At 42.1% G+C, this 16,322-nt stretch overlaps 1 protein-coding gene across 3 annotated transcripts in view; it reads right to left on the bottom strand.

The window, feature by feature from the left end:
* EGFLAM (EGF like, fibronectin type III and laminin G domains) overlaps window positions 1–16,322 on the bottom strand; it is a gene marked incomplete at both ends in the record, with an annotated part of 72,969 nt that overhangs the window by 39,976 nt on the left and 16,671 nt on the right. For 2 of the 3 annotated variants that reach the window (XM_082012983.1, XM_082012984.1), the window contains 5 exons: window positions 5,608–5,755; window positions 6,009–6,126; window positions 10,541–10,567; window positions 12,193–12,276; window positions 14,228–14,337. In XM_082012983.1, coding sequence (XP_081869109.1) covers window positions 5,608–5,755; window positions 6,009–6,126; window positions 10,541–10,567; window positions 12,193–12,276; window positions 14,228–14,337 — 487 coding nt within the window. Of the gene's footprint in view, window positions 1–5,607; window positions 5,756–6,008; window positions 6,127–10,540; window positions 10,568–12,192; window positions 12,277–14,227; window positions 14,341–16,322 lie in introns of all 3 variants that reach the window. The other variant, XM_082012982.1, reaches the window with a different exon arrangement.

The raw sequence follows: 16,322 nt of genomic DNA, 5'->3' as shown, positions 1-16,322 counted from the left end.
GTTGATTTTGCAAAAAAATTCCCATGTCTGCCTTTGGAAAATGCTTGGTTAACTCCTGATTCATACTGGAAGCCAACTGCCAATAAATGCTTGCTCTAAGTGCCATTATAATCCATCCGAAATGAGTACAACCATTCACATGGCAGTTTGGTCTCAAATGTTTAAGTTCATATAGGGAGGGCTACTTCAAATACTTTGAGAGAGTATGTTGATGCTTTCACATGATTTCTACTCTCTCTGAAAGTGGTCTCTTCTTATCAGAGAGAGAACGTAATGACAAGGTAAACAAATACTAACAAAATAAAAATGTAAATGTTAAGTCTAGGCCACCCAAAATATTCAAACTGAAGCCTATGAAAGTAAAATAGGGACAGAAATTACTTTCAGAGAACATTATTCCAGTGTCCTTTTCTAAGATGTCCTTGTGATATTTATTACAGGAAATAACCTCTATTTGCTCCCTGAATCTACCAACGTTTACAGAGGACTAACTGTAAATGTCTCCAACGGTCTTCCAATGAAAATTATAGCACAAGGCAGGCACTTTGTATTTGTTTATTTGCAGATGGAAGGAAATGCCAAAGTTAATGTATGTTTTCTTTTACCAGTCAATACAAGATTTATTGATCACTGAGGTTTCATTGCTTTGTGCCAGCAGGACAAATGCAGTGACACAGCAGCAAGTCCCAGCTGCCTGGCTCCTGTGCACAATGGCACACAGGATGCAAATATTTCATTGTTGTGCTAAAAATAAAAAAAAAAAAAATCAGACAAATGCACAAGATGTAATGACAGCTAAACAGACCATCTTAAGTCACACTCCACCACCATTTCCTGGTAGACAGGAGGGCATTTATTTTGGCTACTCTTTCATTGTTTCCCTTCTCAGAGTTTTTGATGGCTGGGCCAAAATGAAAATGTATAGTGTTTTCCAAATGAAAGCTGTTAGCATCGCTTCCTTCCACACACTCGCTTAGCAGTGTTTTCAATTTTCCTGTTGTTTTTTTGGCCCTAATTCCAGTCTCAGGAATTCCTGCTAGCTCAAGAGCTGCCTCACAGCCTCTTCGCAGCAGACCCTGCGGATGTCTGCGCTCCAACGGAGGCGCACGCCGCTGATGAAGGGACCCAAAGGCGGTACTGCACCGCAGGCGAGCCTTCGACCTCACCGGCTGTCTCTCCTAAGACTCCTTTCTGCAGAAGTGAGTAATAAAGGGAATGCCTGCAAACGTGTAAGCATCTGCAGCTGAAGGAGAGGGAAAGAGGGGGATTTATCTCTTGAGCTTTCTTACTTCTCCAGAACGCTCCCTGTGTGAACAAATCAGTACAAGATGAAGAAACGGCAAACAGATGGGGAGAGGAACACAACAAACTCGGCTGGTGACTGCGTCCAGGGCCAGCCAGCTCCCGTGTTTTCCAAGCTGGGAACATTTTAACAACTGTCTCCATGGTCCTTTTTTTGCATCACACTTCAGTTTGTGTCAATTATTGTACTGGCAGGGCTCATTTTGATGCCAATTTTCCCGTCTTTCTGCAGCGTTACATCCCCTGGACCAGCACAGGTCTCCGTCTCCAGCCGAGACCTTGCAGGGCTGCTCCAGACGTTGCATCTGTGCACAGGGAAATCAGACAATTTCCGTGGGCATCTTCTGCTCTTGAAGTTACAGCTATGCATCTCCACCACAGAAATGCCATGCGGTAAGAATCTGGCCAGTGACAAAGTCAGAGTGTTTTTGAGATAATAAACATATGGGTAAAGTGAATAGGAATGGATGGATATAAACCAAAGGTGGAATTCTGCCCCAAACGTACCCAAAACATTTGGGTTATTGCTTTGTGTTGTAATCTGGGGACTGATTCAACTTAAGTAAGGAAATCTTTCTGATGCAGAGAACAGCGATTTTATACACACTTGAACTTCCTCTTAAAATCACGTGCAAATGATTTAACAGAGTGAAGCACCCGCTAGCAATCCAATATTTTTGGTTGTTCTTTTGTTCTGTGTTTGTACTCATCTCAAGTGGCAAATTCACCTCTACACATTTTTTTTAAAAAAAACATTCTTACAAATAATAAATATGATGGCAAGGGCAATATATTCTTATCTGCTATGGAAAATACTCATTGTAGGAAATAACGCATTATGGAATATAATTTTCAGTAATTATTATTATTTAGCTTTAGTGTGACACTTCTATAAAATATATCAACCAATATGCCAGGTCAACTCTGAGGAAAGGAAAAGTAGACAATTTTCTAACCTCATTTTTTTGTGTACTATTCATCTGACTCTTTCTAACATTAAGCACTTCCTCCCTAATTTCTACATCTTCCACTCCTCTTTCTTCCTTACTTACCTTTTCAAGGATTTAACCCTCACAAACAGTGAGGTAAATGTTGAGGAAGATGTATCTGTTTCATGCATTAATCAGGAAAACAGTATTGAAGGTATTTTTGCTGGGCATTAGGAGGTGTCTCCCTGGTCAGATCTGTTGTTTCATGTTCCTTGCCAACAAAAGCAAATATGACTGCCTGGTTCAGTGAAGCACCAGGGACAGATAGTTCAACACGGAATGGATTCTGGGACACACCTCTTTTGGGGGGGGAAGGCTTGAAACTAATCAAGAAATGTGCCCAAAATACCATGCCGAATCTGTTCTCCAACATCTGTATACTGATAAAACTCCCCAATTTTATCAGCAGAACATGCCTAGTTCATTGCAGCAGAAGTTTCATGTCACTACTGAGATATTGAAAAATTTCTCCTATATGTCAAGATTAATATTGAAAGCTGTTCACTCCATCTAAGTGTGACCTAATCCTTTTAGGGGATATTCTGCAGAAAAACTTGTGGTTCTGTAGATGCTAGTTGATCACAAAAAATTGGGAAAGCTAGTCTCCAAATTTAAAAGATTGGGTAGGCATTCAACAGATTAAAAATTTGAGTATTTGGAGTATTCAAGTGAAAATATCCAAGACATTTCTGAGAATTAATTTTTTATAGTATCTCTAGGAAAAACACCCAAACTAGTTGATTTATGTTCAGGGTCTCACTTTAGAGACTTCCATGAGAATGCCACTTGCCATAAAATATTTCTCAGCATAGACAAACAGACTATATACATTGAGCCAGCAAGCTTCCATAGATACCAGTAGATAATTTGGGTTTAACACATTCTTTTAAACATTCCCTATGAACTGTGTAGTGAGCAGTGAGACCTACATTCGCCCTCCTGATTTTCAGCATTTAACTAAGTTGGGATTGTGGTCTCCTTAGCATCCTCTTATAGTCAACAGCAGATCAGAGCCTGAGTTAGACCACCTTGTCCTACATCTGAAACTCCTTGCAGCCTCCCCAGCCTATAGTGAACCAAAAGGCTCCAGGGAAACCCATGCAAGTGCCTAAATAAAGGCCCAAATTTAGACCCCGAGTAGAAACAAACTCCAGGTTAGCTCTGGTTCTTATTAGATTCTGGTATGTGCAAACAATTCATGTATTGAATTTTCATGAGTTTTCAATCCCCAATATCACAGTTGAGCAAATGAAAAGAGAGTTTCTTCCTCATCTAAGTCTCCTAGCATGGTTTTTCTAGGGTTAAAGTCATAAAGTTAGTTCTAAGGGGACTGAAATGATTTAAACAATGTCAGTGTTTTGAGACATTTATGCTGCACCCAAGAAAAATTACAGATTTGCATGAGAAAGTCATTAATTTTGCCAAAGCACAGGATAATATTGTATTTCTTTTACAGTTCTCTTTTAAGAAGACTTAATTCTGAATTTACTTACACTGTTTTGTTTGGTTTAATTTAACAGTTTTAACTCATGTTAATATATTTTATAGTAATTAAAACTATATGCAGCAAAAGACAATGAAGCTTAAAGTTAAATCTTTACCTCTAGCAGTCATTAGGGCTTATGGCTCATTGAACTTTCTCCAAACATATAATCAAGCTTCCCAGTCTAAGAGAGCATAATCCCTAAATTAACAAATATACTTTCAGCTTAGCTTTAAACCTCAAACTAAACAGTGTAATCAAAACATTGTGCTGTTAGCAAATTCTTTCCCAAAGTCTAAAACCAACGAAACCCTGAAATTTCAATTACTCGCACCTTTCAACTTATACAGGGAAGGCACCTTTCCACTCCCTGGCTGAACAAAAACATTCAAGGGTGCACTTTCAGTGCATCAGATGGAGATGATGGTGCCCGCTTCTTCCATTAGCAGGCCCTCAGTGCTATGAAGAGGTGTACATAAACCTACAGGCTCCACTTTCTGGCAAAAGTACAGAGGTGATAGAAGTGTGGTCAATCAGAACCCAAGAAAATACTTTTCCCATTCACTGAGCAAATGAGAGACAAGAGATGGAGAGGAGAGAAAGGCTCGGATAACAATTGTGTTAAAAAAATAGATATTGGAGAAATTTCATGGTAATGCTGAAGTGATGACCATAATGTATCTTCAGGCCACATGTCCTGCCTCCCAGTGCAATGAACATTGGATGGCTTCCCACTAAACATGGGGCATTTTGATTCAAACACAAAGTGCAATGTAAGTGCACAAGCAGGCTTTCAGACTGGGAATTATTTTCGTTATATCAGTATCTTCTCAATTGTAACGATACTTAAGGCACTGAAAACCAATAGTTTTTTCTGTCTGTTTTAACAACAACAATTCTTTTTAAAAAATTAATGTGTTTTTCTGAAGAACTATTTTTTGACCTTTACAGCTCAGAGTAGTTAAGAAGCAATTCTCTCTTCTTACCCAGGAACCTCAACTAAAACCTGTCATCAGCTGTTTACCCGAAGGGTTAAACTTCCAAAGGTTGAATTTTGCACTCACTGTAAAGGTAAACATAGGCGCAAGAAAATGAAAATAAATAGCTTTGTAGGCATTGCACAAGCATATGAACAGTCAGGTATGAAAACTTGTTTTTGCATGCAGATAACCACCTCCTCCTGACCTTTCATATGCATCTTATAAAAGTAACTTGATTGGCAACTTTTCACAGTTCAGTTCTATTATTGCAAATTTTAGTGAGTTCAACATAAAAGACGACGAAAAAAACACACCAATATCCCACCTCCCCTCAAAAAATCTAAACAGAAAGTCCAACATTTCATGTGAACTTAATTAGCATTAGGATAACAAAGCAAGTCTGAGTCCTGCAAGCTTGAGACCCAAAAGAATTTTGTCAGGTAAAACTGCCCAACATACTGAGATTGCAGTCCACAGATTATTTCCTATAGCAGCCCAGGGTACTCCTGCTCAGGGGCACTGCTCTGCCACAGACTTTTCTCAGCGTGGTTCGGCAGCGTTTGACAGGAGAAACTTAAAACTTCATTCACCCAGGCCTTTATTAGAGGGAAGAGATCAAATTAGACCTTATCTTCTGCAGTAAGAAGGTACAACTTATTGGTGATTTTATAACAAATTAGATTATTTCTGATTTTGCCTTTCAATTTTCAAGGTAATTCAACACATGTCAAGAGGAAAACTAAGTGTATACACAGTAAGTAAATAAATAATGAGAAGAATCTATATGCAGTTTCATAGTGTAGTTTAGGTTAAAAAAAACTGTAGTGCACAAACACTGAAATTCAGACTCCACTGGCAAACTTGCCTGATGAACTCCACCGTATAGTACTGGATGGGAGAACTTCCTTCGCTCACTCCGGGCTTCCAGGATAACGCAACTTCTGAATCAGAAACTACCACGACCTGGGGCTGGTAGGGCGGCCCAGGGGCCATGCACTTATCTAAGTCAGAAGAAATGCAAAGCAATACCATTAGAGAAGCGGACGGGCTAATACACACGATATCCCAAAAATCACAGTCTTGGGAATCAAACTCACAGGCTTCTCCCCTCACCTGTTGCCCCTCTAAAACCCCACAGTTGTGGAATAATAATAGTAAAATATTATGATATGGCACATGACAGATTTAGGTGCAAGTGACCTGCTGTGTTAAAGACGTGTGCCCTGCCGGTTTTGCAACAGAAAGCGACGTTACCTTGGGATAAGGTTGTCACATCTCTGGGCATGCTGGGTCGTCCTTTCCCTGCCCAGCCATATGCTCCAACGCTAACACGGTGTGGAGTGCCTGGCCTTAGATCGCCAATAACAACTTCCTACCAGAGTCAAGAGAAGACAAGACAAGAACATTGTGAAAGCTCTTCTGTGTAACTGGAGACAGTGCTGTGAGCTGTGATTCAGGGTTCTTACACGGCATTTTCCATGTAACCTCCTAGGACGATTGTCCCCAGCCCAGCCCAGCTCAGAAGCAACAAACACAAACAGCACCATGTGTTTCCTCTCAAGTTGCAGCTTCGCCCCGGGGGAATCCTCAGGGATGACCTGGGCCCATTTCTCAGCATAACTCACAAGGTTGCAGATTTTTTGCATTCGATCTCCGGCTTTTTTGCTGGTGAAGTCAAAGTCACATACTATTCTCTCCCTTGAGCCAATTGCTGGCATTCAGTATCAGTCTGGTGCATTTTCTTTTTTTTTTCTTTCTTTTTTTTTCTTTTTTTTTTTTTTTGTTTGTTTTTAGCTTTGTTTCTCTTTTAAATCTCGAGACCACAGAAGCTCCTGAGAACGAAGCAAGTTGTGGCAGTGTGAACTGATGATCTTTAATTTCTCATGGAGCAAAGACCAGTCCCATCACCTCTCACAATTTTCCTAGCCTAGCTATCAGCCTTGATGAGCATTTCCCTTCTTTGTCCCTCTGCCATAAATACAGAAAGATTAACCCACAGACAACTACTGCAAGGGAGGCGATGCTAAACTCCACCTGAAGAGATTTTGCTGCTGAATACTGTTCAGAGGAGCCTGCTCCAATCTCCCAGAAATCAGCAAATGTCAACAAAAAATTACATGGCTGGTACACGTAGCATGGATCAGCTTCAGACATTTAGATCTAGTCTTTAATGCAGCATGTGTACGTGCGTGTAGAAATTTGGTATTCTTTACCTCCGGCCTATCTGTAGAGAGATGTAAATCCCAGATTTATGAATTTATATATACAAATAAACGGAAATACCAGGTTCTACACCACAGACTGTTTTGGTGTGGAAAAAAACACTTACAAAAACTGTTTTACAGAGAATTTTCTTCTGTTTTTCATTCTCTGATATTAAAAACATTATTCACATTGCATGTGAAAATGCAGAGATGCCCTTTCTCTTCACACAGGAACAGGCTTTAAATCTGCATTTCCAGTTGCAGTAAAATAGTAAACAATTCCCAAATTTTATCAACTGCTAAATTTCCTCATGACGGTCTTTTGGACGAACTCTCCCTCTCTATTCTTTGGGGAACTTACGTTATTACTACAACATTGTTCAGCAACACCCTGCTGTCTGTCATTTCTCTAGCCAGGGTTTTGGAGCTCCATCCCTGATTTCCTATTAACATGGACCACCTGACCATTATCCTGTTTTTCCATCGTTCACCCATGATCTGCCTGAATGATTTGGATTCATCTGAGGGAGATGATAACAATGATGGAAAAATAACTGCCCAGAGAGAGGCAGCAAGAACACTCACACTGAAAGATTTATCTGGGTCTTTCATAGCTGAGCTTTCAGTCTCATAGTTGAAGTGACTAAGACTTTTCAAAAGATCTTTTCTGAAAAGCCAGTTGCTGAAAACCCAGCACCTCCTCGCAATGACAATACTGATGTCCCTGCTCCTGCCATCCCATCCTCCATACCATACATACAGTCCATCTGTATTTAAGCTGTGTGCATTTTTTCCTGCCAGCATCCCTCTTTATTACGTTCACTCATATGAGAAAAAATCGTTCATTATGTATCTTATTGCTTTCACACTGTTCAGGAACTTGGCCTCTGCAAAGAGTGGGATATTGATGTACTTGCCTCATATTACTACCTCCAGAACCAACTCTACAATAAACTAAGCAGAACGAATCTCATTGACTGCAAGACCAATCAAGATCGAAGTCCTAATATCTGCTTAGGTATTTAAGTTCAACATGTGTACCCTCAAAACCTCAGCAAGGTGCTCCCTTGCCTTACACATATGGCTATCTGCCTCTTTCTTCTGGCAATGTCTTCCCCACGAGCACAGCTGTTGGACATACAGTGGGTATCTTTGAGATCAAGTATCTTCTAATCTTCTAGGATCAAGACATTAGTGAATAGGTAAAGATTCAGGACATCATCAAACTACCCTGACCCGTGGCAATCTCAGGGAATACCCACCTCACACCAGAATGCTTTCAAATGGGATTCTGGAGAAGAAACACATTTTCTTGTACCACACTGTCCAGGAACCTGGGAGTATATATTTCATCTCTTTTTTTGCTTGCAATTAGCAGAATGGTGTTAAACCCAAGTTTTCTCCAGTCCAGAAGAGACAGGGTGGACTCACAGATAAGGAATTTAGGTAGTACGTGAAAGAACTAGCTTCCCATCATTTTTGTAGTCTTTCTCTCCACTCACATTGCCTCTATATTGTGAAGCATGATACCCCAAACTGGGCGTCACATTGCCCATGAGGCTTGACTAGGCACGAACATCACTTTCTTGTCTTATCCAACACGCTTGCTAAAACCCTGCAAAATGACAACTGGTAATTTCATTACAATCTCACATTCTTGAATGGGGGGAAGCAATGCAATGCCTTTTCTGTGGTAGAGAGCCAGATGTACCTAGAAACCGTATATCCCTCCCTGCCCTGCCACACAGCTTGCCCTCCCTCCAAGTGTGTTGAAGCAGTTTGTGAGGCTGCACAGCAAGCCACCTCACAGGAACCAGGATTAAAAATTATTTGGCACAGAAAAGCTGGTTTTTGTTTTGTTTTGTTTTAATTAAAAAAAAAAAACAAACAGAAAACCAACCTTGATTACGGCACGGCTGCAGAAACTGAGCTGGGTTTAACGACAGTTGATGCCCTGACAACTCCTTCCCTCCACTACCGGGCTCAGCTGGTCACTCCCTGTTTTGTACTGGTGTGATTGGTAATTTAACAGGGAGCACTATTGCTCTCCATGGCTCTGTGCCTGACCTAAAAACTCCCACCTTTAAGGTCTACTAATTTTTCTTCTTTTCTTCTTTTTTTTAATATTTGTGCTCAACTTCCTGAATATTATGCCCACTAGAACAACTGCCTTATTAAATTGTACTGCATCTGCACTTCTCCTGGCTGTTCTCACTTACGTGTTCTCTATTATAAGGTGGTACAATACAGCTATAAGACATTATCCCCTTTGCTAACTTTTGCACAGGCACATGCACACACAGAAACAGGCGACCCAGTTCAGCTCTTGCGACGACAGTCTCACATGGTCCAGAGGAGCCTCTGAGAAAGCAGCGGGGTTGTACCCGGCACCAGGAGAGGAGGCTTAGTGACAGAAACATGAACTATGCAGACTTAACCACAAAACTATTGCAGATTTCTGTGGAGTTTGGTATGAATATAACAGAAAGCATTTCAGCGAGAACACCACTTCCTGAGGATTAATGACAGCTGGGAGCTGATTAATCCCAGTCAGTCATACTTCTCCGCAAGTACCGCTCAGAAGTGTTATTTTTATCAAGCAGGAAAAAAGGGCCCAGCATGGAACCTCAACTCTGAAATGCCATAATCCAGACTCAGCTCAGCTGGGATCGAACCAGATAGTCCTGGTTCAAGCACATCCTGAGGTCTCATCTGGACATCAGTCTCCTACAGTCAAACCAAACATGCCTTAATTCAGACTACGAAAGCTGTGCAAGATCCACCATCTTTGTGGGATTTCTCCATTCCTAGAACAGCTCTCAGAAAAAGAAGTTTACAATATGTTGTTGATGTTAGGGATTTCAGTCAAACACTGAAATCGCTGCCCTTACCCCACCCGTACCCAAGCACCTCCTGCTTGCTTCCCCCCTCACAATAAACCCAATCCGTTTACTGCTCATAGGAAGCAGACAGACTGAGTGCAGGACTGGAAATAATTAATCTGAATAATTCACCAGCTGCAAAGCTATTAAGAGGGCCGCTATTTCTTTCAAACCTGTTTTATACTAGTTGTTAGTCTCCCACTCCTTCCTCCTGGGCATTGCGTGGCTGGCCTCATCCCCTGCTGCTCCTCCTCGGCGCTCGCTGGGCTGGCTCAGGTTTTCCCTCTTCACCTCCTCTCCCACGGCCAGACTTTGTTCTTCCCTGTCACTGTGTGTCTGACTGCCCGACTGTCTCTGGCCCCTGTAAGTCCTCACTGCCTGAATATAGCTCATTTTTTACACTAGTTTACTCCAGCAAAACAAGACATCCATAAATATTTTTAATGACTGAGAGAAAAGTCTACCCATTGCTAAAAAGGAAGTTGCTGTATGTACATGTGCCCACTTTCTTCACCTCTGGGTTTTGAGCTTTAGCTACTATTTGCCACATTTTGACTACAAAAGATCCTGTATAAGTTCTAAGTAAAATCAACATTTGAGATCAACTTTAGTGTGTGAATCTGTGGAAAAACCAGGTCAGCAATGTTCAATTTAATTTTAAATCACAGCTGCGACCAAGTTTCATGTGAGCAATACTTACAAAAACTGCTTGTCCTTCAAGTTGACCCTGGGAAAAAGCAAAATAGGACTTGTTAATGAAGTAACATACTAAAAAGTGATGACAAAACCACATAAATAACAGGTCAGGGAATTAAAACAAGGCCAATGCTGCAGCACATAGTAGTCTATGTGGCTGTTATTCATCTGTATGAGTACTGGGATACAGACTTTGTTCTCCCAGTGAGTAAGAATTACTGCTGTAAGGATTAAAATAAAAATCCAATATGCTCTTTGATCTTTGTTGGCACTACTAGCAAGAATGATTTTTTTGTGTGGGGGGAAAAAAAAAAATCAAGTCAGGAATACAGAGATAAAGACCAGAAGGGAGAAAATAGCGCATAAATAGATAAATAAATAAATAAATAAATAAAATATCATGGCAACAACATTTTTTCATTCGTCGTGATCCCAGAAACCTGCAGGAGTCAGAACTGACAACCAGAGACATGTAAAACCAAAGGAAACCTGAGCGTCCGCCTCACTCGCACTTCTCCCGGGGAAGGTTTCTGAGCGCTGCCCAGCAGGGATCAGGAAATATCAGTGAATGCACTTCATCGAACATCAGGTGGGGAGGCTGAAGGCAGAGGGGTGAGGAAATAAAGGAGAATGAAGATGAGCAGAAGAGAAAGGAGGGAAAAAATGAATTGTGAAGGATCACCAAATAAAGACCGGAGAGCCTGCGGCGCTCCTCTGTGCGCACACGGAAGCCTTTGATCCCTGCGCTGGTAAGGGTGCTGCCTCGTGGACAGACTGCCCTTTGCAGAGCACGGTACGGAAGTGCTCCCCTCACGGCACCCAGCCGGCAACTCTCCTTCGCGCTCTGGCCTGGCAGAGGCTGGAAAACCTCTGTGTCTGCCTTGCTGAACTCAAAGAGCAGCTCCTCTGCACCGAGGAAGCGCCCGCAGGTTTCGAGAATACCCTTATAAAAGCAGACAGCAGTAAAACCGTTCAGAAGCACATAGGAATTGCTTTCATCTTGGCACTAACTGCTCAGCCATGCAGCAGAAGAGGATGGGGGTGTTCATTTGCCAATGGAAAAGGAAAGGGAAATTGGACAGAAAAAGGGAAGGAGGAAAGAGAAGGGGAGGGTGAAATAAAGCAAAATAAGAAAGAAAAGGAGGGATAAAAGCAGCAACTAAAGCAGCACTATTAAACTTTAAATTCCATATTTCAGGAGGCCACAGTCCTACACAGAGACAAAAATACCCTGATGACTCTGTGTCTTCTTTAACTCACACACTTACCTCTGTCAGACACTGCAATACACATACACTGATACTGCAACTCCAGCTGTGCATAGTCGTGCAATTCCCCTTCCATGTGTGGAAGTGCAACAGAAAATGCATATTCAAAATGAAAAGTTCTATTTTAGTAGGCCAGTACCAGGAAGATGTAAGCAAGTCCCAGTAGTTTTACATGATAAATTAGACAAACAACAAGTAGCAAAAGTGTGTCACACTGACTGGATTACAGAAAAAAACCATAGGGATTTCCTTTTGCTCAATACCCAGAGCAGATCTGGGGCTTGGATCCTCAGCATAACTGACAAACCAGCAATAAGTAGACAGTTGCAAGTTCCTACTTGCAAGCACCATTCCAGTGCTCTAACTGTGTATAAAAACAAATACTCACCATGCTAAGCATATCCAAGCTCAGGGGAACATTGTGTGAGAGCTGTTTAACTGCTTTGTCATCTTCAACCTCCGAGTAAAAGACCTTGGGAAGAAGGTATAGTAGGCCAGTCAAAGCAATATCTCAATGCTTCAGAATAACTTAAAAATAAGTGCATTGTTATCACATTGAGGACAGCATTTGAGCCTATGATCCCCTACATTTTCAAATGCATGAAAAAACAATGTCCTTTAACATTCCCTTCATACTTCCTAGAAGTTGTCAGTATGAACAAAGGACACCATCTTACAGTGTATACACTGAACTGACGTGAAACACAGCCTAGATTTTAGGACAGACTTGAACTGACAATTTTAATTGTGCATCATTTGGCCACGGTCAGCATGGACAGCTAAAGATTTGTGGAGCTGGTCTGCACAAATTAGGCATTTTACTTCATATAAGGAAGATATTGACATTACATGGTTATGTCATTATAAAAAATTGCTGTATCATAAATCCTCTCCCTGTCTGTTGCCATGTACTGGAGACTAATGAGCCAGGCAGAGTCTGTGCACAGAGACGCTGAGATGCCAGAGGGTCAAAAGCTAACACAAAGTGAAGATAGTTTGGGTACAGCACTATCAATGCTGTTTGTCATCGGTTTTTTTATCATGCCACACACGAGCTCAATGCTTAAAAATAAACTGGGGCTTGGATGCTTGATCTACCGTGTGAACAGTGAAAACTATTTATGATTTGTGACTATGAAGTATTGCAATTCTTTGAAAAATACCACGACCTACAGAAAAGCCACTTAATCACTGCGCCTCTGTTTTCACACAGGAGAATGGACCCAGCTACACACACAGGCCAGCTGAGGCAGGTGCTGGCCACAGCAAGTGCTTTTCAGTGTCCTAGAATACATCCCTTTTAATAACAATAAAAACAACCCTACACCTAGGCTGCATTAGTGTCATTTACAAGACCCTGGGGTGAAGGGGCAAGCGTACCAGAAATACCTATTCCAGGGAATTTTCTCACTCTTCTAGCATATGTTAATAAAAAATGTAGTCAGGAGTCTTCTGCTTCCCACCCTTTTACATAAAACTGAATTTGGGATTTTTTTTCTGGAAATTTCAAATCCTTCCACAGAAAATCCTCAAAAAAACAACTGCTATTTGTTTTTTGTTTAAGTAAAAAACAACAAATTCTAGTTGATATGCCACATTTGGTGCTAGTTCCTCGCTGACTAACTTCCATTTTGGGACTGAGTTTCATTGCCATGGAATACCTTTTAAAGCAATACCTAATAAAAACTGAATGTATGGCAGATTAGAACTCATTCTTTTTCTGCTTGCACACCAAAGCACAGTACCCAGTTTAGGCTAGCCATTCTGTTTTGCCCAATAGGCAGAAGGTAACGTGGTGGAGGTTCCCCTATAAAATTTCTGCGTAAAATGGAAAAATAATTTTATTTTTTTAAAGGAAATTCACCACTGCGATAGGAGGGAATAAAACAAAGTCCTTTTTGATATTTAAGGATGTGGCTGGGCTCCCAGGGATGCTATGCAGTACAGTATCTGTCAGGGGAAGAGGCACCACAAAACTCTCCTTCCCCTCTACCTGCTGCCAGTCTGGGAAGGTTTAGAGGCAAAAGTTTGGAAAAGCCATTCCTGCTAAAGCAATCCTCAGGCTGGAAGTACAAGTTGAAGGATCTGAATGGCCCTGAAATCACCATGCATCTCCCTTCACTTGCACAGTGTAATAACAACCTGCTCTGCTCTACTTTACTGTTTTGTCAGCTGCAGAGCGCGCCGGGATCCTTGCATGAAAACGGCAACAGAGAATCCACATCCACTGCAAGCCCACGGCATCCAACCCAAATTCCCATCATAGCTTGCTTCTAAAACATGAACTGCTTGTTTCTTAAAGTTACAGCTCAGGCTGTTCAAGCCCACTGTCCCCGACCGCCTTCTGGGCAATGGTACTATTTGTTAATGCTGCATGCGTAGGATATTGCAATCCTCTGCTAGCAGAGTAGAGGACCACTTACCGTATACCCCGTGACGGTGCTTGCATGCTGCTTTGGCATCCTCCATTGCACACTGAACGCTGTGCAGTTTAGTGAATCCAGCAGTATATCAAGAGGAGGCCCCAGCCTATCTGCTCAAAACAAAACGACGTTGTATAAGAAGCCATAGGACATAAAACCTCTCCTTTAGCCACCCAGCAGGTGTGGCTGTGAAGAAGTATAGACCTGTGCTGTCCTCATTGCAAACTGTCAAAGATGATAGTCCACTGCTCAGATTTAACTTAGGTGCACCTTTTCCCTCCCCATCTCTGCCTTCCAAAGCAGTGGTAGGATAACAGGAGAGGGAGAGAGTGAAAGGGGACATCCCCTCTCAGTGGCAAGGAGCTATTGATCAGCTCAGAACACCTCATGGACACCCCTCACCACCCTCTCCCCCCAGGCTTCATGTCCAACAGCACCACCCTGGTGTGAGGAAAACCAAACCAATCCCAAAACATGCCTCCTCTTCAGCCCTTTGCTGCTTTGGCACAAGCCAAGAGGCCCCTTTCACAGGCCACCAAGAGGTCTCCCCATCACCACTGGCCTTTGCAACCTCAGTTCCTTCACGATACCTATGGATGGGAAGGGCAATGACTTAAGTGAGAAGCAAGTTCACCCTGAAGAGAACAGCACAAAGGACCCCTCAGTTCCCACCTGCCCCTCTCCAGGCACAGGTTACGGCAATGGGATTTCTTGCCGTCACACTTGCAGTGCTGCCACAATCAGCCCCACCTCTCATCAGCTGCAGAGGAGGGCATTTTCATATGGCTGTGCCAGTCTCACAGCACCTATCCATCTCCTTCTCTTCCCATGGCACACGCTGGCGTTTCAGTACAATTGCTAATTCAACTACTGGGAAAAAAAATGCTGGAGACGAAGGAAACCCTAAGCACCACAACTCTAGCAACATGCTAGCAACTGCATTTTCTGTCTGAGAACAGGCAGGCAGAGGAGCATGTCTGCTCTATAACCCAAGCAAGATTTTTAACACAATTTCTCCAAACCACCATCGTCTGTGCTCTTGAAACCAAACCCACCTGAAAAACAACTGTAATAGAGAACTGATTCAGGGACTTTAACAACAACTTCATTTATTTCAAGGTGACAGTTGTACTGTACTTAGATTTTTGCATGCCCTTACCTACGAAAATTTTAAGGAAAGGCTAAGGAAACCGTTTTTTTTCCCCTTTTTTCCACTAGCTCTGACAAAATATCAAGTGAAAACAAGCTAGTGTAAAGGTCATTTTTAGATGTGAAGCAAGCCTACATCAGATTTACACTTGTCACTTCCACTGACTATTTGATTTGAAGTTAAATACAAAACTTAACAGCTTATAAACTCTGCACAGTATTGATCAGCATCAACACCTGAGTAGCTAAAACAAAAGCAGAACTGATATTCTGGTCCTTTGCAAACTGACCCATCATTTTCCCACCACTAGGAAGCTTTTTTATTTATGTTTCTTAAGTTGAGTGAGCAAGTAGGGCCAGTCAGGGTCCACACCTCTTGCTTAACACCAATGACTCTTTGTTTTCCTGGCCCTTTTATCTATTTATTTCTCTTCAACATTAAAAGAAATCCTGGAAAGTGCTAGGTGCGATCATGAAAGGATAAATACATAAATGAGGTTTAAGAGACCCTACCTTCTTTCACCATTAGGTCTCAGTAGAATCGTAGAATAGAACCACATAACAGAACTATGGAATAGTTTGGGTTGGAAGGGACCTTTAAAACTCATCTAGACCAAACCCCCTGCAATGAGCGGGTCATCTTCAACTCAGTCAGGTTGCTCAAACCATGCCATGCTACTTGCTCTCTTGGCCGTCACATGTTTTCTTTGTTAGCAGAGACTTAGTCGCGCGGATCCCGGCTTGGTTCAGGGGCTCCGAGCCCAGCAGGGTATCACCTCTCACGCTTGCCTCCTGCCCTGCATTCCGCAGTGGCTGGACCGTACACCACCACGTACCAACCACCTGCTACCAAAAGGAGAGGCAGGGAAGAGCAGCCAGGGCTGGGGTATCGCTGTCTACTTAAGCAGCATTTCACATTCAAAAAACACCTTCACCACACCCAGTG

The sequence above is a fragment of the Phaethon aethereus genome (genome assembly GCF_964289735.1).
Source record: "Phaethon aethereus genome assembly, chromosome: Z".
In the NCBI taxonomy this organism is placed as follows: Eukaryota; Metazoa; Chordata; class Aves; order Phaethontiformes; family Phaethontidae; genus Phaethon; species Phaethon aethereus.
Note: the sequence above shows the minus strand (reverse complement) of the source record. Positions and strands in the feature narration are given on the sequence as shown.